Source organism: Phoenix dactylifera, chromosome 1 (genome assembly GCF_051530095.1).
Source record: "Phoenix dactylifera cultivar Ajwa chromosome 1, Ajwa_hap1_PhDact_Kaust_v1.1, whole genome shotgun sequence".
Lineage (NCBI taxonomy): Eukaryota > Viridiplantae > Streptophyta > Magnoliopsida > Arecales > Arecaceae > Phoenix > Phoenix dactylifera.
This window is the reverse complement of record NC_143190.1, coordinates 37,024,733-37,050,590: the sequence shown is the minus strand read 5'-3', so window position 1 is coordinate 37,050,590 and position 25,858 is coordinate 37,024,733. Positions and strand designations below refer to the sequence as shown.

The following is a 25,858-nucleotide window of genomic DNA, read 5'->3' as shown; positions in this document are numbered from 1 at the left end:
TTCTATAATTGGCTGATCGCCGATTAATTTTTTGGGTGTAAACAGCACCTATACTTATGGATAACAGATTGAACATCTCAATGCCCTAAAGACAGCGCATAAACATAAATAGTAGATGAACTCACTTGAACAAATTTATGTTCTTTGCAAAAAGTCAGGCACCCATCTGGCCATAAAATCGTCCATATACATAGATCATAATCGCAGGTGATCTGCTTACATTCAATAGAGGTGCACCAGAATGAAACCGAACTCTCTCTCCCCCTTCAAAAAACGGGAAATAAATCCTAGAAGCATGCGCCAATCTCTAAATTTCCCTTTCAGGATGCATTTTATTAATGGTGGCTAAAAAAAGTTCAAGATTTTCAATATTTGCATTTTTTCCAATCAAATCTCGAGCAAAACTTCGCATTATTTCAACATTACACACCGATCTAGAAAGAAAAGAACGAAATCTACCTCCAGCTGCCGCAGATTTAAATTTCGCCGCCATCTCAGTGAAGATCGCGGAAACCCTAGCAAAATCGGCAAAAAAGAAATAGAACAAATTAAAACCGAATAGCAAACATTGAATAGATCTAGGGTTTCCATTCCCAGACTGGGAAGTGCACGATAGTCCCTACCTCGCACCCGATCTCTCTTTCTCCCTCCCTTGCTACCGTCAAAACCCAAAAAGAACGATGTTCTTCTCGATAAATAAGCCACCGCTGGATGGGAACCGGAACAGGGCATTGGGCGGAGTCAAGCGAACCGGAGTAAACCTGACTCAGGTCGACCGGTTACCGAATCGGACCGGAGTAGACCGTACGAAGGACGCGGGCACGGGGGAGAGCCGAGCTTGTCGGGCCTGGTCGTGGAACACATCTCCCATTAAACAATGGTCGGGTGGATACGGAATGAAAGGCAAAGAAGAGATAGAAATCCTCTACTCTGCTATGTTCGGAGGACTACAGCGCCTTTTAGACTGTACATATATACTGGAAGACGAATAAAATTGCTGATTGGATCGCAGCTTTTGCTGCCCAACACTCTAGAGAGATCCTTTGAACCCACCAAAAGGCCACTCCTCCACTGCTTTATCACTTTCTCTTTCTTGATTCTGCCCGTTGCATTTATGCTAGAAGAGTATGAAGAGCCGTTGTACCGAGAAGAAAAGAAGAAAAAAAAAATCTAGTTTGTGAGAGGTACCTTAAGTATCACCGGTTTTGCAATGCTGTATTGTACCTTAAGAATGGGTCGAAAGGATTTGTAAGGGATGCCAGTATTTCATCGGATTCTGCAGAGAAGTGCATGTAACTAATTAACCATTCAATTGGCATCGCTTGACTTCGTCGTCTCTTCCTTGCAATGGTAGGTCAGAGGAGATGACAAAGTGATGGAGACAGAACCTGAGGTCTGCGATCGAAGCCCTCACTAGTAATGAAAGTGGATTCTCCACTTCGAACATAACTTAGAGAGGTCCAAATCATCATGGCTACTTATGTACATGATCATGAGTACCTAAGTAAAAGAGCCAACCGTGCTACAGGTCAGATTCCATTACAAGTTCTTCTAATTATTTATTTTAGGAAGTTTTGTACATAACCCTTGATAAAGCTCTAATAATACAAACAAATTACCAAGGTGATGATCCCACAAACATTATTAAAACAAGTCAGCATATGTAGAAAATCCTCTACTTTGTTGTTATACCGAACCGAAATATTATCAGGATATTGCTCTCTAATAAATCAATTTTACATGGGTGTTTTGCATTTCATCTTTTTATTTCCTGAAAAATATAAATCTATAGATCAAGGATCGCAAGCATGTCAAATTGATCAAATTGATCGGAAAGATAAAATCAACCAAGGAAAACAAGTTCAATGGCTTGGTAAAAGAACTTAAACTTTCTAATAGGATGTGAATATTGCAAATAAAGAAAATATTAAGCGAAAGTAATCACTTGTAGGCAGAGAAAAAGCAGCAAATAGAATCCCTACATGAAAGAAAATATAATTGAATACACCGGCAAATATTCTCCAGAGTAGAATAACCATCATGCTGAAGAATAGAATAAACCAATAAGAGTCTAAGATACCAAATCCTCTTAACACTCAATTGATCTCCTCTAAGATAGAATAGGATGTCATTTTAGAGATTTAAACCAAAAATGGATGCAGAATCCTCTCAATGCTCAACAGAAGCTGTCCAAAATCCAGATAGTCAATTATTCATGTGTGTAGAGTGTGATAAACAATAAAGAGTGAAGGTAGCATTTTTACTTTTATGATACAGATTGGTAATTATTTCCAGTAATAAATATTCTCTTTTGGTGGTATTTGTCCTAGTTAGCCCTTCTTTGGTGGTTGAATGAGTCCTTGTTCTTTTAACTTATTAAAAAAGTCAATTCAACAGTTAACTATCAAAATATGGCTTGTTGAGTAGTTGCTAAGTGGCCAAACATGGTCCTTCCAAGTATCATGTACAAATGATTAGCCTAATATTGATCCATCTTATGTTTTAACTATTTACTATAGTTGGCCGATGATCAATTAATTTTAGGGTGTAAATACCTTTCTTTTATTCCCTAGTCTTTCAAGTTTCAACCTATTTAGTGTTGCTAAAAGGTCGAAGTGAAAAGATCATCGGACTTTATATGGATATGGACTTGCTTCTCTGGGGATAAAATAACTATCAAAATAAAACCAAACAAATGAGACTGAAACCATCGAATTTGTAGGATCTAAAGACATCTTCAAAATGAGTAGTCGCATTCCTTAAGCAATAATATATATTTTGAGATATAAGTCTGAGAAAAAAAAAACTAAATCCTAATTTCAAGTGGGTACCTGAGTTGCATCAGTCCTTCCTCTTTGGGGAAAAAAGAGAATCTTCCCAAGTGGCCAAGTTCAGGAGCACAACTAGACTCCTTAAACTCAATAGACAAAGTTAAACTTCCAACATGGAAATATTAAACATAAAAATGGTAAACGGATAATAAGTTGTCTTCTCAAGTTCTACCTTGCATGAAATTGATTTCAATCTTACATGACTTTCATCTTCAACTAAAACATTTATTATCCAAAAAACCGTTTCTAAGCATTCATGCATACTTATACCATCCCCCACAATTAATTCTTTATAAAGAATGTTAAGTAGAAACATTCATGTGCTTCAAAGAGTTACCATTAAATTTATGCATGAGCTATACATAAAGTATCTCCATTCCACTTTTCAATCTTCAAATCTTTGTGATGTTCAATCTCCTTGGATGATGAAAATCATTGACTAATGGACCAAAAACATGCATAACCATCATTGATATTATCAGCATGATATATAGAGAACTCAACTGATCCTTTTTGAGATAAATCACTGGTTGCAACTTTTAAATAAGAGCAAAAAAAGAAGACTGAATTACCTCTAGTTCATTGTTGTAACAATGGAGCCTCTCCAAGCCCAGTAGTTCCTTGCAAGGAATGTAAGAAATGTCAAGAGCTCGCTGATTATGGTGAATCTTAGCAGCACCATCATTTCTTAGGATTCCGGAAATGCTCCAAGTTCAGTTCAGTTTTGTTTGAATCCTAGGAAGTCCTCATGAACTTGATCCATTGTCGTAGAAGTGATGTCATTTACCCTCTGAATTATCCAAACCAGGCTATCTCCATGATAACATAGACAAATGTATCAGAATCTGATACCAGCTAATAGAAATGGAAGATACGGGAGATAAGAGACCTCCCTTAAGATCTTGTGCAATCCACCATCTCTATTTTAAAAATCCAAATAACGCTTCACTAATTCATAGGCATGACAACTGTTGAACCAACCTATTACTCGCAGAAAAAGTTTATTACTTGGGAGTTCGAACGCTTTGAGTCCCACTGAAAACCATAACGTACCCTTTGTTACGAGGCTGAAACTCCAGTATGATCATGTGTTGTATTTTTGGGTTGATATTTGGCCATCATAACTGTTGGAATTTGGATAGATTTTTAAAAGTTTTAAAGAGGTGTTAATAAAAAAGATTTGTAACCCCCAAAATTTAAAAGAATTATTTCAAATCCATTTGGAAGTTTCAAAACTTCCTATTATCTCTCATTATGGTCTTAATGAGGCCATAAGTATTTAACCGTTATGGTTGAATTACAAAAGTCCTATAAAAGAACCATTCCTTGTATCTAAAAAAAAATTAAAAGTCTTCTTCTTGCTCCCATAGTCTCTTCCTACCACCATTTTCTCTTTTATAATTACCTATTTTATTTTATATTTTGAACAACCGATATAAATTAGGTAATCTGCCTACTACAGACGTGCACTATAGATTAGGCCCGCTGTGAGTCGTTTGGGTTGTATCTTGGAGTCGTCGTTGACCGTCAATACCTGCACGTGGGGAGGCAACAACAGCTTTAGGACAGTGCGTCTCTTGGCGTGCCTCTCACACCTCACAGGCCAGATATTTTCTTACCACTATTTTATTATAATTGTTAGATTTTCTTTTTTTATGTGATTTAAATATTTTATGAAGCATCTTGTGGATCAATATTTTATTATAATTGTTAGATTTTCTTTTTATGTGATTTAAATATTTTACAAAGCATCTTGCTAGATCAACATTCTAAAGCCGTTGTTATATTGTTCCATCTATATGTTTATATATTTTGCAAGATGCATCGTTGAACATTGTTTTTGCTCATCTTTGATAGAAATTATTGTTGGATACACTTTAAATAATAATATATATATAATTTAGCTTTAGATTCTCAATTTTAACATTAAACTGTTTAATTTTTTAAAAAAATTGGTTTACTATTTTAATCAAGAAAACAGATTACTGTTTTAATTAAAAAACAGTTTACTGTTTAATTTTAAAAAAAACAGTTTAGTGTTTTAATAAAAAAAAGTTTACTGTTTAATAAAAAACAGTTTACTGTTTAATTTAAAAAATATAGTTTACTGTTTTAATCAAGAAAACAAATTACTGTTTTAATCAAAAAAAACAGTTTACTGTTTAATTAAAAAAACAGTTTACTGTTTAATAAAAAAACACTTTACTGTTTAATTAAAAAAACAGTTTACTGTTTTAATCAAAAAAACAGTTTACTGTCTAATAAAAAAACAGTTTATAAAACAGTTTACTGTTTTAATTAAAAAAACAGTTTACTGTTTGATTTTAAAAAAACAGTTTACTGTTTAATAAAAAAATAATTTACTGTTTAATTAAAGAAAACAATTTACTGTTAAACTAAAAAAAATAAATAAAACAGTTTACTGTTTTAATTAAGAAAACAGTTTACTGTTTTAATATTAAAAAAATAGTTTACTGTTTTAATTAAGAAAATAGTTTACTGCTTTAATAAAAAAACAGTTTACTATTTAATCAAAAAAATAGCTTACTGTTTTAAATTAATAAAAAAATAGTTTTGGCTAAGATATATATTAAAAAAAGGAGGAAAAATTAAAAGGAAAAAGTTTGATTGATTAAAGCTATAATAAGTTTTGGAAGATCAAAAGAATTTAATTAGAATAATTAAAAACAAACTCTTAGGATTTTAATTTCCGATAACAATTTGCTTCAAGCAATAAATGGTCATTTAATGAGAATTGTATTTGCTTGCAAGTATTAAACCTAATTGGTGACATTGGTGTTGTTTTTCTTTACAATTATTAGTAAAGTTATTGTTACATAGTATATTAATTATTAAGAGATACTCTTAGTAACATCTTGTTTACATTTATTCATTAGTGACGTTATTGTTATTATTTTTCCTCACAGTTGAATATTCTACTGCCCTTTTAAACTTTAAAATCTTAGAGTTTAAAATTTAGAATGGCAAATATGGAAGAAGATAATAGTGTTAAGCCCGAAAAATTTAGTGGACAAAATTTTCGTAGATGGCAAAGACAACTTAAATATTGGTTGACTGTGTTAGGACTTGTATCTGCTATAGAGAAACCACAGTCTAATCAAGAATTACCTTCTCGGATGACTAATGAGCAAGTAGAGTACCACTGCTATAATGGAATACTTAGTGCTTTATCTGACCACCTTTATGATGTGTATCATGCCACTACCTCAAGTGCAAAAAAACTTTGGGATGCTTTAGAGGCTGAATATGGGATAATATATGCTGGCATTGATTGGTTTACTATCTCAAATTTTAATAGTTATAAAATGGTAGATGATAAACTAGTGGGAGATCACATTCATGAGTATCAAGAACTTCTGAGAGAAGTTGAGAAAAAGGGAACTAAATTTAGTAAAAATTTTAAAGTCTCCTGTCTTATAGATAACTTACTGATCTTAGCATCTTCTGTAAGGAATATGGAATAGTATATGAAATAACTCCGTCATACTCTCCCCAATCTAATGGAGTAGCTGAAAGAAAGAATAGAACTTTAATAGATATGGTTAATACAATATTGATAAGTTCTGGGCTACTTGAGAACTTGTGGGGAGAAGTAATTCTTACTATATGTTTCATATTGAATAGAGTAACTATGAAAGATAATGATAAGACCTCTTACGAAAATTTGGAAGAAAAGAACACCTAATCTTAAAATCTTGAAAGTGTGGGGGTGTTTAGCAAAAGTAGCAATCCTTGAACCTAAGCGAAAGAAAATAGGGCCTAAAACTATAAATGATGTCTTTATAGGGTATGCTCAAAATAGTAGTGCTAATAGATTCTTAGTTATAAACTCTGAGATTAATGAAATTTCAAACAACACAGTTATAGAATCTAGAAATGCTACCTATTTTGAAGATATATTTTCTTATAAAAATAAAATTTCACAACAAGTAATAGATAAATCATCTACTAATAATAAACCTTCCACTAGTACAAGTGCACCTAAGGAACCAGAACCACAATTAGAGTTAAGAAGGAGTAAAAGGTCTAAAATAGAGCAAAATTTTGAAGACGAATTTTATACCTTTTTAATAGAAGGAGATCCTACTACCTATAAGGAAGCTATGTCTTCTTTAGATGTTCCATTTTGGAAGGAAGATATAAAAAGTGAGATAGAGTCTATTATTCAAAATAACACTTAGGAGTTAACTGATTTACCTCCTGGAAATAAAGCTATTGGGTGTAAATGGGTGTTCAAGAAGAAGTTAAAACTTGATGGAAGCATAGACAAGTACAAAGCTAGACTAGTGGCTAAAGGTTTTACACAAAAGGAAGGAATAGATTACTTTGCTACATATTCACCTGTATCTAGGATAACTACGATTAGAATTTTAATTACCTTAGCATCATTGCATAACCTAGTAATTCATCAAATGGATATTAAGACTGCATTTCTAAATGGAGACATAGATGAAGAGATATATATAGAGCAACCTGAAGGTATTGTAGTTAAAGGTCAAGAACATAAGGTTTGTAGGTTAGTTAAATCTTTGTATGGTTTAAAATAAGCTCCTAAGCAATGGCATGAGAAGTTTGATAAGGTGATCATAGAATATGACTTTAAGATTAATGAATATGATAAGTGTGTATGCTACAAAGAGAGTAATGGAGAACATATGATCTTATATCTTTATGTTGATAATATATTAATATTTGGGACAAATTTGGAGATAGTAAATGATGTTAAGTCTTATCTTTCTAGAAACTTTGATATGAAGGATTTATGAGAAGCTTATGTAATTTTAGGAATGAAGTTAGAAAGAACACGTAATAGAATTACTCTTAATCAAACCAGCACTATAGAAAGAATGTTAAAAAAGTTCGGTTATTTTGATTGTAAACCTATATCAATACCATATGATCTAAATGTGCATTTAAAGAAAAATAATGGTGAACCAGTATCTCAATTGAAGTACTCACAAATGATTGGATCATTGTTATATATAGCAAATAAAACTAGGCCTAATATAGTATATACTGTTGGGAGACTTAGTAGATATACTCATAATTCTAGCAAAGATCATTGGGTTGCTTTAGAGAGAGTCTTTAAATATCTTAGAGGAACCATGTAATACTCATTGTGTTATAAGGGATTTCCAAATGTAGTTAAAGGGTATAGTGATACGAATTGGATAACAGACAATATAGATGTAAAGTCCACTTCAGGGTATGTATTTCTTTTGGGTGGAGCAGCAATATCTTGGGGATCTAAGAAACAAACTATTATCTCTCAGAGCACTATGGAGTCAGAACTTATAGCTTTAGATACAACTTGCTCTGAGGCTGAGTGGATTAAGAACTTGATGCTTGACATGCCTTTAGTCAATAAACCCATGCCTGCCATTTTCATACATTGTGATAGTAAGGCAGTAATAGAGTTAGTAAGGCAGGCACATACTAATAAGAAAATGAATAGACATTTGCAAGTGAGGTATAAATCAGTTAAAAGCCTATTGAATAAGAATATTGTGTCTTTGGAATTTGTAAAGTCTGAGAAAAATATAGCTGATCAGCTGACCAAAGCTCTTTCTAAGAGAGCTGTCATTAACTTGTCGAGGGGGATGGGCTTAAGCCCATAAGGGAGTCACCTAGGGAGGTAACCCAACCTTTGTGATTGGAGATCCCATGAAGAAGGTTCAATGGGTAGAAACAATCCATATTGCGTGACTCATTTCAGCACTACTTTTAAGGAGAGAGTCTCCTGCTCATCCCTATGGCAATAGTGCTTTGATATGTGATGTTAAGGAAGGGTGTTATCCTGAATGAGCCCGAGGCAGGCATACTCCTACAGGATACATGTCACATGTATTCTTGGAGGACTCACCTAAATGAGAGTTATCGTAAGGCCGCGACTGTGAGAATTGGGTTGTTCTCTAATAACTCTCATGAGAATCAAGATTCAGCGCATGGCCATAAATAGCGCTAACCCGTACCAAGTCTATATCAATACTATATGTGTGGCATGTTAAAATCTGGTCCAAAGGGTCTAGTTCAAGACTTAGTTCACTATAATCCTTCATGTTAGAACTGTCAACACTAAGTGGAGGTTCAAATCCGGAAGACACCTGCACCTATTGCATAGTATAAAGTTGCCCAAATTTTATATATATAAATATGTATGTGATTTTATAAAGTTTTGAAACTTGTGGGGGACTGTTGGAATTTGGATAGATTTTTAAAAGTTTTAAAGAGGTGTTAATAAAAAAGATTTGTAACCCCCAAAATTTTAAAAGAATTATTTCAAATTCCATTTGGAAGTTTCAAAACTTTCCATTATCTCTCATTATGGCCTTAATGAGGCCATAAGTATTCAACCATTATGGTTGGATTACAAAAGGCCTATAAAAGAACCATTCCTTGTATCTAAAAAAAAAAAAACTAAAAGTCTTCTTCTTGCTCCCATAATCTCTTCCTACCATCATTTTCTCTTTTATAATTACCTATTTTATTTTATATTTTGGGCAACCGATATAGACTAGGTAATCTGCCTACTACAGACGTGCACTGTAGATTAGGCCCGCTGTGAGTCGTTTGGGTTGTATCTTGGAGTCGTCGTTGACCGTCAATACCTGCACGTGGAGAGGCAATAACGGCTTTAGAACAGTGCGTTTCTTGGCGTGCCTCTCACACCTTATAGGCAAGATATTTTCTTACCACTATTTTATTATAATTGTTAGATTTTCTTTTTTTATGTGATTTAAATAGTTTATGAAGCATGTTGCGGATCAATATTTTATTATAATTATTAGATTTCCTTTTTATGTGATTTAAATATTTTACAAAGCAGAAAAAGTTTATTACTTGGGAGTTCGAACGCTTTGAGTCCCACTGAAAACCATAACGTACCCTTTGTTACAAGGTTGAAACACTGGTATGATCATGTGTTGTATTTCTGGGCTGATATTTGGCCATCATAACAGCCCAAACCATCCAAACTTGAGGCACAAAGTATGTAGATCTTAAAGTCTGCTTCAGGCAAAATAATCCCATGCTTGATATTTGTCACGCCCTAGATCTGGAATATGATTTGTTGTGCTCTAAATCCAAAACATGACATGGTTGTGCTATCGAGAGGTACAGCCTATGATAACATGAAGCTAACATTACATTTAGTTTTCAAATCTATCTCAAATATGGTAGAACAACCAGGAATTTTATTTTATTATCCATTAAATAAAACTAATACTGGTTCAGAGTGTCTAAATCCAAACATAAATACAAATCCCACAATCTTTACTATTCAGATAATCACTTACTATAATTTCATAATCAACTGAAGAATTAAAGTTCTGGTCTGCTATATAGATCACCAAGCTTGCTAGCGTGAACTCCAAGTGTGGACCATTCTTTATTTCTATCAACTGTATTCGTCTGGAGAGAGAAAAAAGAAAAAATGAAGATATATGAGCCACATGAGTCAGTAAGTAAACCTTCCACTATTTTACCGGATTAAGCATAAGTTTTTGCATGTCAAGGCATCATTTAAAGAAAATAACAGATATTACAAAATAAAATATTTCAAAGTACAGTATATCAAAACAAGTCATAAAGCTAATCATGCATGCATAAATCATTCGTCAAACATGGTTCCTAGTGTATAGCATAAATAAAATAATAAATCATTTATTATTGATCAAATTACTACTCTCAGACTAAATGCTAAGATCACTATTATACCTGCAACAGGGTCGTAATCGATAAACATCAACTACTATTATCCGTTGGTAGGGTCGTATGCCAACTATTATTATCCGTCGGCATGATTGTATGCCAAGTACTATTACCCGCAGGCAGGGTCGTATGCCAACTACTATTAGCCGCTGGTAGGATCGTATAAAACTGAATATCAATCTATCCCACTTTTAGAGGCCATACATAGCTATCTAGCTAACAACCTTTTGCTATAGTCATTAAGACAATTTTTTTAAGTCATATTTCTTGAATTGTATTTTCTTAAATCATACATAAAAAAACATTAAATAGCTTTATAGAGTTTATAGCCCATAAATAAATATTTAATAGTTAAATAATCATGAAATTATTCTTTTCATAACAAAAATACAATTTCATAAATATGGAGTTCATAGTTCACAAATAGTACTTAACGATAAAACAATCATGGATCCATTAATTCACAATAAATTATGAGTTTCATAATATTATATGCTTGATCCTTAAGTTAAAGAAGATATGATATCATCACCATTTAACACTATTTTATATTTTCATAATACCAAAAAATAATTAAAAATTTAAAAATTAGTAAGGAGTATAAGCCTTACTTACAAGTTTAAAAACCAGTAAGGAGTACAAGATTTACTTACTTTTTTTGTCTTAAGCCGTCAAACTTCACTGAGTGATTTAGTTAACCCTATTAAAAATATTAAAAGTGAGATTAATTTCTATTTGAATTAAAATAAATAAGAAAAGAGATAGTTGGTCGGGTAATAGTATTTGGCGGTTTCGGGTGGGTCAGAACCGAGTGATTCGATCAATAAATCATAGGGCATGGATTCGATCAGGACCAAGGTTAATCAATAAGGTTCATCAATGAGGGTTTCAGGGACATTCAATAGAGTCAGGATGATCAGCCCAGCAGGCAGTCCGAGCACCAGGGTGGATCAGGGCTCTTTACAGGGGTCAACTCGGATTCATAAATCAGGTCAACAAGATCCGATACTAGATTCTTTAGATCTTCTAGAGAGAGAAAGTAGGGAGAGGAGAGAGAAAATAGAGAGAAGAGTAGAGAGAAGATAGAAAATTAAGAGAGAAAGAGAGGAACGGCTCTCTCTCTCTCTCCTCTTCTTCTTCTTTTTTTTTTTTCCTTGGTAGAACAGAGCCATTCTTGGATTGATAGATTCGTGTCCCAGCTCGCTCGCCGATAGCTGGGGCTTCGACATCGGCCAAAGTTCGACGCAGGGGAGAGGCTGGGAGCTGCAGCAACGAGCGCGTGGCAGCAAACATGGCCAAAAAAAAGGAAGAGAAACAGAGAAAATATGGGACAGTGAATAGAAGAATTTTTCAATCGATTTTCGGCCAATTTCTCGACCAATGGTGGACGGGGCATGGAGAGAATAGAAAACAAAGAGAAAGAAGGGTGGGGCGTTGCCTCACCCCAATTTCTGCCAGATTTAGAGGAGAAAGACAGAGTCTTCTTCTCCTTTTCCTGCTGCAATAGGGAGAGCTTTGGCTAATGGGCCTATTCTTCTTGGGCCGGTCCATTAGCCCAAGTAAATCGGGCTGGCTGCTACAAGATTCCCTATAAAGGAAGTCCAATTATTAGATCAAAAGGCTGGTCGCATCCTAATTCCAATGAGATTCTTGATATGCACCGAAATAGTTCTCAAAATATTAAAATCTACGACAAAAGCATGGCCATAAAAATCGCCTTGTTCTGGCTAACTTGGGTCAGCCAAGCATTCCAGCCTAGGATATCTGTTGCCCTATTTCTTATTTCCTCGTATTCTTTCTCACAACCTCTATCCTCGTTCTGACTAACTTGGAGCCTAAAAGACTGCATCTTTTCTCAAATGCGTGGCTGGAGCACCTTTATTAGCCCCAACAAAAGCCTCGAGAGCAAAATTTGTTGGAGATCTCTGTCACAAAGCGGCGCCATCCCCTTGAAAAGATAGATACATTCACCATAAACAACTAAAGTTTCGTCCAAAAATACCAGGAAACACAAAGGAAGGAAATTGATATTTCTTACAGGCGTGCAGAATAAAAAGCTGTATGCAACCAATTCAACGCGATTCATGGAAGCATCTATGAAATCACTAGCGTCAGCAGTCTCGGCAGCCTAAGAAAATTCGAAACCTGAGGCAAAAGTAAGCATGAAGAAAAACTGGAAACAAACGAACCAGGGTCAGCTGTTCGACGTCATCCCTGTCGAAATCGTTGCAGGACTCACTGCCGTGGATCCTGCGCCCTCGGCGGCGACACCCCTGATCCCGAAAATGGTGGGATTTTATGCAGTCCGCAAAAATGAGAAGGGAGAGAATATCAAAAAGATTTTGTGATGGGATTTGGAATCTGCAGGGATCGTTTGGTTCGCGGGAAAAGAAGGAAGGAAAGTGTGGTCAACGGGAAAGTAATGAGATGCCTCTTGTTTGGTTGGAGTTTTCAAAGAAGAGAAATGGAAAAATTGTATTCCCATGGGAATATGATTCCCACATTTCGGGCTTGTTTGGTTCGCGGGAAAAGAAGGGGGGAAAGTGTGGTCAATGGGAAAGTAATGAGATGCCTCTTGTTTGGTTGGAGTTTTCAAAGGAGAGAGAAGGGAAAGTTGTATTCCCATGGGAATGTGATTCCCACATTTTATGGGAAAGTTACTTTCCCATGAGGCGGGAATCACTCCATTTTTACTTTTTACCAAAAAATCCCTTCAGCATTAAAGAAGCATTAAAGAGGCATTAAAAACCTAATTTTTATTAAGGGCATAATAGGAATTATATATAACTTTCCTAGGAAAGTGGATGGCCAACCAAACATAAGCACCTTGGAAATTTGTCACTTTTCCATGGTCAACCAAACATGCCAAAAGTACTTTCCTAGGCATCCTCTTCCTAGGAATTTGTTTCCCAGGAATCATATTCCTAGGAAGAAAAATGCTTCCCGCGAACCAAACGAGCCCGTTCATGGGAAAGACTTTCCCATGAGGCGGGAATCACTCCATTTTTACTTTTTTCCAAAAAGGCCCTTCAGCATTAAAGAAGCATTAAAGAGGCATTAAAAACCTAATTTTTATTAAAGGTATAATAGAAATTATACATAACTTTCCCAGGAAAGTGGATGGTCAACCAAACATAAACACTTTGGAAATTTGTCACTTTTCCATGATCAACCAAACATGCCAAAAGTACTTTCCTAGGCATCCTCTTCCTAGAAATTTGTTTCCCAGGAATCATATTCCTTGGAGGACAAATGCTTCCCGCGAATCAAACGAGCCCGCAGTGAGATAAATGGAACCACGGAAGGGAATAACTGCAGTTATTTTGGATTGGACGAGGGAATATTCGATGCTTTTCTCTCTTTTTTTTCCGTAAGGCTTCAGATTTAGTGGAGTTTAAGACGTTTGGTTATATATATATATATTTCGAAAAATAATAAAATAATATTGTTATAGAAATAAAATTTGTATATTTTATCAAAAAATAGGAAGAGCATAAAAAAGCTACTTTTTTCTAGTTGAGAATTAGGATGCTTTTTTTAAAAAACTATTTTTAAGCTATCAAAAATAATAAATAAAATTTTTTATTAAGAATATAATAAATATTTCACACAAATTTTTCAAAAGTAGATTTTGACCAAATATAAAGCATTCTGAAATGACCGCTTTTTCCATAATCAACCAAATATGACTACTTTTTTATGGTTAACTAAATATGCTAAAATTATTTTTTTCGGATACCATATTATTAGAAACCGAATTCTCAAAAAAATATTTTAACAAGAAAATTTTTTTTCTCGAACCAAAGGAGCCTTAGTGGTTACCATAAAGTGGGACGAGAGTATGTTCCACCGTAAACTATAAACCAAACTTGATTAAATATAAAATAGGGTTGTCAAAGATGATTAACTTAGAAATCTCGCCTACTAAACTTACTTCACACATGCCGCAATTTTGTGTTGATGTTATAGAACGTAGAAGGTACAGTGCTTGTGAATGGAAGCGTGCAGATTAGGTCCATGGTGAAGCAGAAACTTTAAGTTTCTACTTCTGCCCACTTATTTATTCAGAAGTTGTTCGCTGACAAGGTCATAACCCGCCGCTTAATATGTGATGGCATAGACATCACGAGATCCACTTGGAAGTTTGAATGATAGATGCGTTAAAAACAAAAAAAAAAAATGGAAAAAAAATCATTTTTTCCGCTTCGCAGAAGACCTAAACCACATCCATAATAAATGGAGAGGACAGGAAAGCAACCATATCTAGCGGTGATATTTTTTGAGCGAAACATATGAGTGCAAAACCATGTTAACAATGCATGGTTTAGGCCTTGGACTGCAGCCTACTTGCCCTGCTCACTTGCGTTTGGTTAGAATGTTTAGAGTTGGTTTATAAAGATTTGCATTATATCTACCTGAACCTGTAGTATTACTGGTCATTTTTCTACTGTATGAAGTCAGATGATGGCTGAGTTTTGTTTATAAGCCAATAAAAGGAAATTAACAAAATTCAGCAAGGCCTCCTGGTCAGTATTTTACAAATCAACCAAATCTGGATTTTTTCTTTCTTCATGTCAGATCTGGTCTTGTTTGATACATACATACATACATACATACATACATACATATATGTGTGTGTGTGTGTGTGTGTGTGTGTGTGTGTGTGTGTGTGTGTGGTTTTTTAAGAAGTTATTGAATGAACGGGAGATAAAAAAAGAAACATAAATTGTATGCAACATTCATGGATGCATATACAAACAAATTCATGTGGTAAGAGAATGACTACAAGGTCAATGAAAAAATCTCTTATTGCACTTTCACTATCATTGTTATTTGGATTTTTTGCATGAATACCCTCCTAAATATTGGATTTTGCATGAATACTCTTCCAAAATTGATATTTGCATGTATATCCTCGTAAAACATTTGTTTTGCTATTCTACCCTTTTTTATTTTTGTTTTTGCATATGTACCCATGCTATCTAGCGACGCTAAAGAATTAATGGTTTTAAATTAAAATGACCGAAATACCTTTAATGGGTAGACATGCAAAAAGATCGCGATCCCAATAGCAGAAGAAGAAAACAGGGACAATTGCATAATTTTAAAATTTTATTTTATTTTTAATTAACATAAATATAATTTTTCTTAATACCGTTAGAGCAACCGTTATATTAGGGGCATTTGTACAATAACAAAATTTTACAAGGGTATACATGCAAATATCAATTTTGGAAGGGTATTCGTGCAAAATTTGATATTTAGAAGGGTATCCATGCAAAAAATTCTTTTTATTTCTTTGCTTCTGCTCTCATCATTAGCTCTCATGATTTTTCTATTTTTGAATCAGTTGATTCCCTTTATGATAGAGAGGGCAATTGTCCATTCGTTTTTCTTTCAGTTTATGAAAGATCACTAGCTTAGTGCAATATCTCTATGTATTTTCTTAACAGAAAAGAAAAAAATTGATAAATTAAATGAAGGTTTGTCATCATTTTGACATCTTCATTGGAAATCTGTTTGAAAAACTCATATAAGCAAACAATCTCAAATATCCTTAGTCATGAGATATATAATTGCCACTATAAATAAGAATCAAAACTCCATCAATAGTAATTAGTATTGACATTCTCTCTTTATTCTTGTCCAATTAATGAGTTTTTCAAAAGATCTACCAAACTCTTGAATGAATAATTTGATCACTGAATATTCAATACTTCCTTGAACTTCGATTGGATGGATTCATATATATATATATATATATATATATATATATATATATATATATATATATATATATATATATATAACAAATTAAATATCAATAAATACCATTCGTTACTTATAATTACTTACATTATTTATTATTGCCAATATAATTATTATAATTATACACGTATATCTATAATATTATTGATTTGTTTCATTTGTGAGGAGCTAGATGAGAAGAAACTCTCATGTCCGGTTCCAAAAGGGGGAAGTAAGTTGATCAAAATTCATTGTTGCAGTTTTTCTTTCCTCAATCTCAATCTTGATTCATGCAAAAATTTAAAAATTATGATATTAGTGAAACTAGAGAGATCCGAATTCCGACGAGCGAACCAAGCACGACTTTTATCAACCAAAAAAAAAATAGCCAAGAGGTTTGCCTAGAAGCAGCCACACTAGGAATAAGAAATATGAAAATAAAGACTTTTGTTCAGGAAATTTATAAAAAATATCGACTGATTTGTAGGCATGGACATGTCACCTGGTCTGATTTGGCCACGCGAGAGTGAGAGGCGGATTGATGACGACTTGCACGTGAGACAACCATATTTGCCCAAGAAGAACAAGCCACCAAATATCATAGGTTCAAACAAATAGAGACCGTTCAACCTTAAAACACCCACGCAAGCAGAAGTGGACGTCTAGAGGATAGACAAATTCCCCTTCTTGTTCCTACATGTCAATCGAACTATGAGCTAGAGGTCTTTGGGGTGTTTCGAAGATCATAAAAGCAATGCCGCAAAAAAAGAAGATTTGCTGCAAAAAAAAAAAAATGGCTCCATTGCATCATTTGTGATCCTTCGCAAATATTTGCCTGCCATGAAGGATAATCGACTACCAATGTTATGATCATTATATAATCATCATAATGTTGGTAGTCCAAAGACTAAATCCATAGAGATGCCTTCCCAAGGTTTAACGCTCTTCTTGCCGCTTTTTTCTTATATATATATATATATATATAGACAGATATATAGATATAGATATAAATATAGATAAATACATACACAAGGTTTAACAGCAAATAAAGAACTGGGTTACAGGATCTCCAGAGACAAGTCTTCTCTGAAGTTGGTGATCAATCAAATTAGAATGAACAACTAAGCCTTCGTTTAGGCGATGGGCCACCCTATCATCCTTTCAATTTAAGTATCTTCCAACTCCGAATCCATCATAAGCCATCCCTTTTTTCAGATGCACCAACCTTAGATATGTTAAATAAATGAATTAAGTTTTAAGGTTTGGCCATGATGATACACAGTTCTATCAGATCTCAGAGTTGAAACCTGGTATGGATGCTAACCGGCCCTGGCTGTATTCTTCCACACATAAAATCCAGCAGAGGCACTATTACTTTAATAGACAGATGTCCTTCTCTGGGACGGTCAGACCCACCTCTGAATGCTTCCAGATCGGTGTAAGAAATGAAGGAGAAGCTACAAATAGAATAGAAGAGCACCACAGGACAATTTCCCCCAATATCTTCCACATAGGACTCAAAAATCACAAGAGAAAACACTAGTTATGAAACCGGAAGTAATAGAACCGACATAAATTATCAAATGAAGACACAAGAAGAAGATGACCCTATCATCATCCAATCTCTTTTTTTTCTCTTTTTTCTTTTTTATTTTGTAGAAACATTTATGGAAGGCAAGCACCAACTGCCCCACCACCTCAAAGCGCAAAAGCCAATTCCGACCAACCAAGGACACCCCTCTAAGCTACTCCACCCATCTTCCACATAATGCCATAAATCAAACACCAAGAACCACCATTTTGCCTAGAGAAAATGGCAGCAACACCAGCTCCAGTCGAGGTTGGCACTCGAGGGACAATTGGATCTCTGGTCTCACAGGAGATTGAGTACTTCAGACGGCTTCATCTAGGGCAGCAAGAAGTCTCTAGCCAAAAACAAAAGAAGCCGAGTATGGATATCGCTTCCTTCGGTGGCAGCACCAGGAACAAGTCAGGCTCTGGTGGCATAGCTCCAAAGAAGAAGAAAAAGAAGATGAAGAAGAAGGTAGTACGCATTGGAGGATTCCTTCCAAGCATCTGCTCTGCAGTAGAGATAGCTAACCCTGTTCAGACAGACAGGATCAAAGAGGTTGGATACAAAAACCTGAGAACAGATGGTAAGAAGCTGCCCCAGGACTAGGAGATGGACTCAGAGAGCTTGGAGAAGCCAAGCTTTTTCAGCCGGCTGCTCATGGGGTTGCTGCATTTTAGATCTACAACTTCCACAATGTAAGGTTGTCCTTTCTTATCCACTTTGTCTGTATTTGGATTTCTGTCTATAGCGATATCATCAGAACCTAGCATTGGAACTCGATGTCCATTTTTCCGGGGGTTGTGTCGGGGTTTATGGGCATCTCCGGGGGTTCTGTGAGCTGTGCCATTGCTGCTGCTGCTGCTGCCACTGCTACCAGATTCATTAGGTGGATTTTTCCTATGCAATGTTTTCTTAGGACTAGCACCACAGGGTACTGAAACTGGGCCTGTTTGAGATTTTCTTCGCGAGGAAGATGATGCTTGTGATGGTTGTTTCATGGACTCTAACTCTTGTGACATCAGGGAGCCAATTGTACCAGTGGTTCCCACCTTAACAGAGTCCCCATTGGCATTGATGATTTCTGTTGTCCGAGGCATGATCTTTTCTTCTGAGGAGTTTTAGGTGTTTTTCCACAAGTGAACTGAATGGAAGTCAACGAGGTGCTATTGCTTGAATCTGATGGCTGTTTGAATAAATTGTTGTCCGAAGTCCTGGTGAGGTGTAATAGAATGTGCAGAAGTGATATGTGAGTTGTGTTTATAAATTCACCCAACTTAATTATTAATTTTTCACATTCAAACCCAAAGACGTAAGAATATAACTAGTGCACAACTGAAACTTGTAGAGAAACCGGATGGTGAGGAAATCCTGCCCACCCTCCCTTCCTTCTGATAGAATTAGTAGAGGGTAAATATCCATTACGGATGAAAAAATAAACAAGTTACGTTGAAATATTGTTACAAAGAAACTAAAAAAAATGATTGCATTAAGTATAACATTATTTGTGTTCTAGAATAGAAAGGCGAGATCTGACACTCCAAAGAAGGAAACAAACTTATGGGCTTCAGCACTAATTAGTGATTTTGATTCACAAAAAAAAAAAGAGAATGATCAAACAAAAATGAAATAAACAGCTTCTAAAGCAAGTGATATAAATTGGAAAAAGATTCTTTTGCCTGTAATTATGTGAATAGCAAACAAACACAATTACATGGAAGATGAAACAAACAAAAGTCCTAAAAATTATCAGGCATAAGTTTCTGATCCAGATGGACATAAGCATTAATGTGGGGGTTTGACAGATCATCTATCAGAAGTCAGAACTTGCATAAATTTATCATGACTGGTGCTCAGCCTTATTTCAACTTTTACGATCTAATGCTCCACTTCCAGCTGGTAGAATGACATAGACAGAGAGAGGCCTGTCATTAAGTCAATAAAGCTAATTCAAGGAATATGAAACCACTCTGATGGTTATGCAATTGAAATTCATGCTATAAAGGAAGAAATCCCTCAATAATCCCCTAAACGAGGAAAGAATCTAGATGAAGAGCCTTGAAGATAAGATTTGTTATGAGGAATCATATTCATCTCTAAGGCAAAAATAGAGAGATAAAAGCAACATGACCCCAATTGAATTCTACACATGCATGCTTGTATACACTCCAAACTCGGCAGAGGAGTTATTTAAACTTGAACTCTCTAACCTTTGAGAAATTTAGACTGCATGCATGACAAGCATCAATTTCCAACTCCAATCATTGCAGAAGGTGATGAAAAACCCCAGATACTTAAATTTATGAAGAGGTGTGCACGTGCTGACCACTATTAATGCAAGTAATTTAGTTCACAATTTATTCACTGAAAGTAAGAGAGCCATAATTACCTAGAATCTGGCAGGATAAGTGAGTTGAGTTTCCAATATAACAAGCCAACTGCATTTAAAAATTCTTTGTCCTGCAGAATTTCAAATAAAAATATCACAGAGAGAAACATGAGGACTCAGAGATTAGCCTTAAGGCTTCATGAATTTACCATAATGATAATAACTTTTTTAATAAACCAAATAAAATACATCGCTCATACTTGTGTAGCCTAAAAATCAGATTGTAAACAAAGTGTACTGGTTGACAAACATGTTAGTAATAAGGTATCTCGCATATGAAACTTAATTCCATGTGGAAAACATAGAAAACCTTCCTTGGAAGGACTCAGACTTAGTGTTAATATTTTAAGCCAACATTTGGCAATCATAATGACTAAATATTAGGCCAACATTTGACAATCATAATGACTAAATATTAGGCCAACATTTGACAATCATAAAGACCAAATATGAAACTGAAACATAAAACTTGTAGGATTTAGAGGCATCTTCAAAAAATGAGAACTCACATGCCTTAAACAATCAAATGGAAGATAAACCGCCAAAATCATTAAGTCCAAAAAAAATTACCCAACCCTAATTCAAAGTAGATTCCTGATTTGTAACAGGCCTTCCTCCTTGGGAAGAAAAGATAATTGTGCCGAAGTTCGGGAGTTCAGAGAGACTCTTTAAACCCTTAACTCGATGAGAAAAAATAAGACTTACATCAAAAAAATAAAAAGGACATTCCAGTGCAGGAGGATCCCCTATTGCGGGTTCTAGGGAGGGTCAGATATATGCCGCTTTATCCCCATATAAGAAGAGATTGTTTCTATGTTTCAAATCCATGACTCCCATATCATAATGCAGCAACCTTACCATTGCGCCAAGGCCTACCCTCGCATTACATGTTAAGGGATTTATGTTTGATATTTCAACGATGACTTACACATAATGAATTATCTTCTCATGTACTTGCTTGCAAGAAGTTGAACTCAATCTCAAGTAACTTTCATTTTGAACTAAGACACATTATTCACTTTATGATCCAAAGTAATACTTGATAATTCGATGAAATTATTTCTCGAAATCCATGGATACTTATACCATGCATCAACAAATTCTTCATAAAGAATGTTAAAAAGGAACAGGGTGGGCGGAACCGTTACGAACTGGGCGGTTCCAGTCGTTCTGAGCCGCACCGACGGCCTACCAGTATGGTTCTGGCAACAGAAACGAAAACGTTGCTAGAGGCGAAGAAAGAGAAGGAAAAAGAGGAAAAGAGAGAGCGAGTGAGGAGAGAGGGAGAGGGAGAGGGAGAGGGAGGGAGGCCGGTGGAGGAGAATGACCATCCCTCCCTCCCCCGCTCTCTCTCTCTCTTTTTCTCTCTCGTTCGTTCGAAACAAGGAAACGGCTGCAGCTTCCCCTTGCTGCCCCGGTGCCGGCCTCGGCCACCCTTTGCTCGCCTCCCTCCCTCTCTCCCCGGTTCTCTCTCTCTCTTTCTCTCTCGTTCTCCCTCTCCTCCGCCTCTTCTATTGTGTCAGTATGGGCCCAGCATGGCACGGCGCAAACCCGTACTGACTCGTCCAACCGGAGAACCGGTATAGTGCTCGATACCGGTTCCACCGACGTTGAGAAGGAATATGTGTTGCTTCAAAGTTTCAAACATCAAATTCATGCATGAGCTAACCCTCATGTTACTCCTTATAGAGAAAGTTATTTCAATGTCTTTTTTCAGTCTTCAAACCTTCATGGATCAATCTCCCTCAACTGATGAAAATCATCATCTAGCGGACTAAAAGCATTATCATCCAACGCAGTCATCATTCATATTATCAACATGATATATAGAGATATTATCATATTTTTTTGAGATAAATCACTGGTTGCAACCTCTAAATAATAGAAAAAGAAGAAGTGGCAGTTACCTTTGATTCATTCTCATAATGACTGAGCCTCTGCAACGAGGAATCTAAGGTACGTCAAGTGCTTGCTGATTACACTGAAATAATGAATTTCGCAGCACTATCAGCTCTTCAAATTCTGAAATGCTCTAAGATCAGTGTGATTTTTTAGTGTGTCCTAGGATCTGATGCGTTATAGCTAATTTTACCACTTTCTTCATGAACTATCCAAGCCAGACCACGTCCATGTAAGAGGCTGTGATACCAACTAATGCAAACAAAAGATATAGAGACCAAGGGATCAACCTTAAGATTTCATATAATCCACCCTGATGAATAAAGTTTAAAAAAAAAAAAATCAAAATGATACTTCACTAATTCATAGGCATGACTTCTTGATATAAAAATCCTCAGTGCCTTCCTAACAACTCTTAAACCAAGTAACTACTAGCAAAACGAGTTACCAACTGAAGGATTTACTTAGGACACTTGATTACCACTTAAAACCATAAAATACCTTTCTTACAAGCGCTGAAACTCCAGCCTGATCCTGTGTTCTAACTCTAGACCAGACCAGCATTTGGTCATCATAACAACAAAAGCAACTGAAACCCAAAACACAAAATATGCAAGGCTTGAAGTCAGCTTCAAACAATTAATCACATGCTTCAACAGACATGCATATTGATGATATTCAATGGAAAAGGCAGCTAAATGATTAGATCAAATAGCTGGTTACATCCTAATTCCTATGGGTTTCCTAATTTGCATTAGAAAAAATCTCAAATATTAAGATCTTCTGCAATAACCATAACCATCTAGCTTTGTTCCTAGTAATTGGGGTCAGCTTTATGGATTCTCAACACTGAGCATTCCAATTTAGGGCTACATGAGATATTATTTCAAATTTTTCCATGACTTTTCTCCAAACCTCCATCCACGTCACCTGAGGTCTTCCCTTCCTAAGATCTTCCAAGAAGTTTTATTAATTCAAAGTTCCCAACAATGAGTTACACTATTTTCCCATATAGAAATCCCAAAAGATCACACCAAAACCCTTTCTAATACCACCTTCATCCCAGATACGGAGTCAAAAATGATCATAATTATGATGACTTTGTCAACACCCAGACAATCAAATAGATAAATAGAAATACTTATAAACTTGGTAAACAAAAATATACAATTGTGACACACCACCCACACCCACATTCACAAAGAAAAGGCTCAAAATGTTAAATTTTCAAAGACTCAAGGCAATCCTCTAGTTTCCATGTTCCACAAATCACAGTTGCAGTCCCCATTGAAACAATGTCGCTAGCACGAAGATGATTCGGATGTCCCAAAGAGAAAAATCATCAGTTAAAAACCTCATAGATTTCCTTGTAAAGACCCACAAAAATCCTGTCTTTCTCCCGACCAAAACCTCGAGGACTACCAAAAATCCGATCAGGACGTTTGCTTCGCTGCTTCAAAGAAGAGCAAACCAAGAGCACCGAGAAAGGCATAGAAACTCCTCTAGTCCACGAATCTACTCCTAATCCATTCAATACAAGCCTTACTTCGATCAAATGACACGATCGAAACAAGAATCAAGAATTTTATCTTTCAAACCACAAACAAACAAATAGAAACAACTCCAGAGCGATTCAATGCGTCAAAAAAATAATAAAAAAAAATCAAAAAGGCAAACTAGAAAACATATCATCCATTAAAACGTAGGGGTCGAAAAGAGTAATAGAATCGAAAAGGCGTACCAGCGAATGGTCGGTCTAGTGTTCTTCTTTTCTTCGATAAAGAGGAAGTTAAAAAGAAGAATAAAAAATTTGAGGAAAATGAATAAATTCTTGCTTTAAAAATGTCGGTAAGGGAAGCGGATTCTACGAAGAGGAAGTGTTCGCTTCGCCGTGAAATGATCTCGTTGGAATTTATAGCACGCGTCCGACCCCATCTCGCGCTGTCCAGCATCGTTCCTGTGTTCCTCCGGATCTCTTTACTTAACCTACACGTGGTATCATAAAAATGGATTTATGATTGAAAGAATGCAATCATGGTTTACAGCGACTCCGTTATAAACAATAACCGTTAGAAAAGAGAACCAAAGCCTCCTGTTAATTTAAGACAATAATAAGCAAGCGAATATTATTAAGATCCTATTTGGCATGATCTTTGGTTTTCTTTTTTTGTTCCCCCAAACACCTAAGCTAAGACAGTAATTTTGTTGGTAACCCATTTATTTATTTTTCAGATTTTTGATTTTTTTTTGAATTTCTAAAAGTCATGGAACTTAAAAAAAAAAATCTAGATTTCATTTGGCATAATTTCTATTTTTCAATTTCACAAAGCCAAAACTGATTCTATATTTGTTAAATCTAAATCTAAATTTTAATTGATAATCACTTGGATTACAACAATGACGATGGTGGCGGCCAGTGATAACCATTAAATGGTAGTGACAATGGTCGACAACACTAACCAAGAACCAACAAGAGTGGTGGCTATGATAGTGACAGAGATGTGACGGTAGCTATGAATGGTTTTCATTCTTTGTTATTTATAAGAACTTTCACTCTTTTCAATAATGTAAAAGGAGTTTTAATTTTTTTCAAAGAAAAAAATAACCAAGCAACTATTTTGCTTAGGGTTTTGTGTTTTTAGGAACAAGAATCAAAAAGTAAAAATTTTTGATGGTTTTGAAAATGAAAACCTTCTATTACCACTATTATCATATTTATCACCACCATTGTCATCATACGTGTTACTCCCCACCACCTACTGCTATTTTCATCTATTGGTACCATACCAACATCATTAATTGCCACCAACAATTGCCATTATTATTGTTGTCAGCATTATTGCTAAAAACAATCCAAGTAATTATTAAATAAATTTTGGGCTTTCATTTTTAAATAGAAATAGAAACTAGTTTTATTTATTAAAAAATTAAAAATTAAAAACTAGAAGTATTGCAAAACACTACCTAAGTCGTGATCTAAACATTGTTTGGTGTTTTTATCTTTTGCTTGATCTAAACATAATAGGTTTTGAATTCAAATCATTGTATTAATTGAACTATGTGTCATCAAAGCATTATTACTTAATAACTCCCATGAAAACAACTCAAAACAAGCTTTCATGATAATAATCCCCAAATGGAAGAAAATCATGGGCTTGAGGGATATTTGGTATGCATATTTGCAAAATCTTTGGTAGTTGTGCAAAATGATTTAGATTCAAATTTCTCATTTACTATAGTTGAAAAATTAAATCGAACATGAGAATTTCTCAAAGAGATACCCATCATAGTCCTACTCTTACCCAGACAAGCTTGGTACTTTAGCACTTAATGCGCAGTTTTGATAGAATCCGATGTATTAGTGCTGATTTGACCGCACTCCTTTTCACTATAGTGTTTAGGAGGTTTGAGATATTAGAAGAATAGCTATTTCTTATAGTATAGCTCATTACCAATTGACCTTTTGTATAAATTGAAAATAATAATAATAATTAGATATAGAAATTATAATGGACTACACTGGATTTGGTTCGCCCAAGTTAGCACAAAATGATAATTGTTGCTGGAAATTGGACCCGGGGGCAATCTTCGGTCGAGGAGAGGGAGCGGGAGGTGGTTACTCACGGCGGGGCGGTGGTTCGTCGACGGGCGGCGTCCTCCGTCTGGGGCGATCGGCGAGAAGGAGCGGCT

General features: G+C 35.3%; 1 protein-coding gene across 5 annotated transcripts; it reads right to left on the bottom strand.

Annotated features, from left to right (window-relative positions):
* Positions 1–17,852: 17,852 nt before the first annotated feature.
* Positions 17,853–24,290, bottom strand: LOC103717230 (uncharacterized). 5 transcript variants are annotated; one of them, XM_008805539.5, is made up of 3 exons: positions 23,910–24,290; positions 20,270–20,340; positions 17,853–19,805 (listed from the first exon to the last, which is right to left on the bottom strand). In XM_008805539.5, the coding sequence occupies exon 3, from the start codon at positions 18,978–18,980 to the stop codon at positions 18,486–18,488; it is 495 nt and encodes a 164-aa protein (XP_008803761.4). In that variant the 5' UTR covers positions 18,981–19,805; positions 20,270–20,340; positions 23,910–24,290; the 3' UTR covers positions 17,853–18,485. The 5 variants fall into 5 exon arrangements, with proteins under 5 accessions (XP_008803761.4, XP_038981898.3, XP_008803762.4 ...); XM_039125970.3 differs by having other exon boundaries at positions 17,853–19,776; XM_008805540.5 differs by having other exon boundaries at positions 17,853–19,094; positions 23,910–24,289.
* Positions 24,291–25,858: the final 1,568 nt, after the last annotated feature.

Coding starts and splice junctions, on each gene's coding strand:
- LOC103717230 (XM_008805539.5), bottom strand. CDS start 18,980: ATGCCTCGGACAACAGAAATCATCAATGCCAATGGGGACTCTGTTAAG.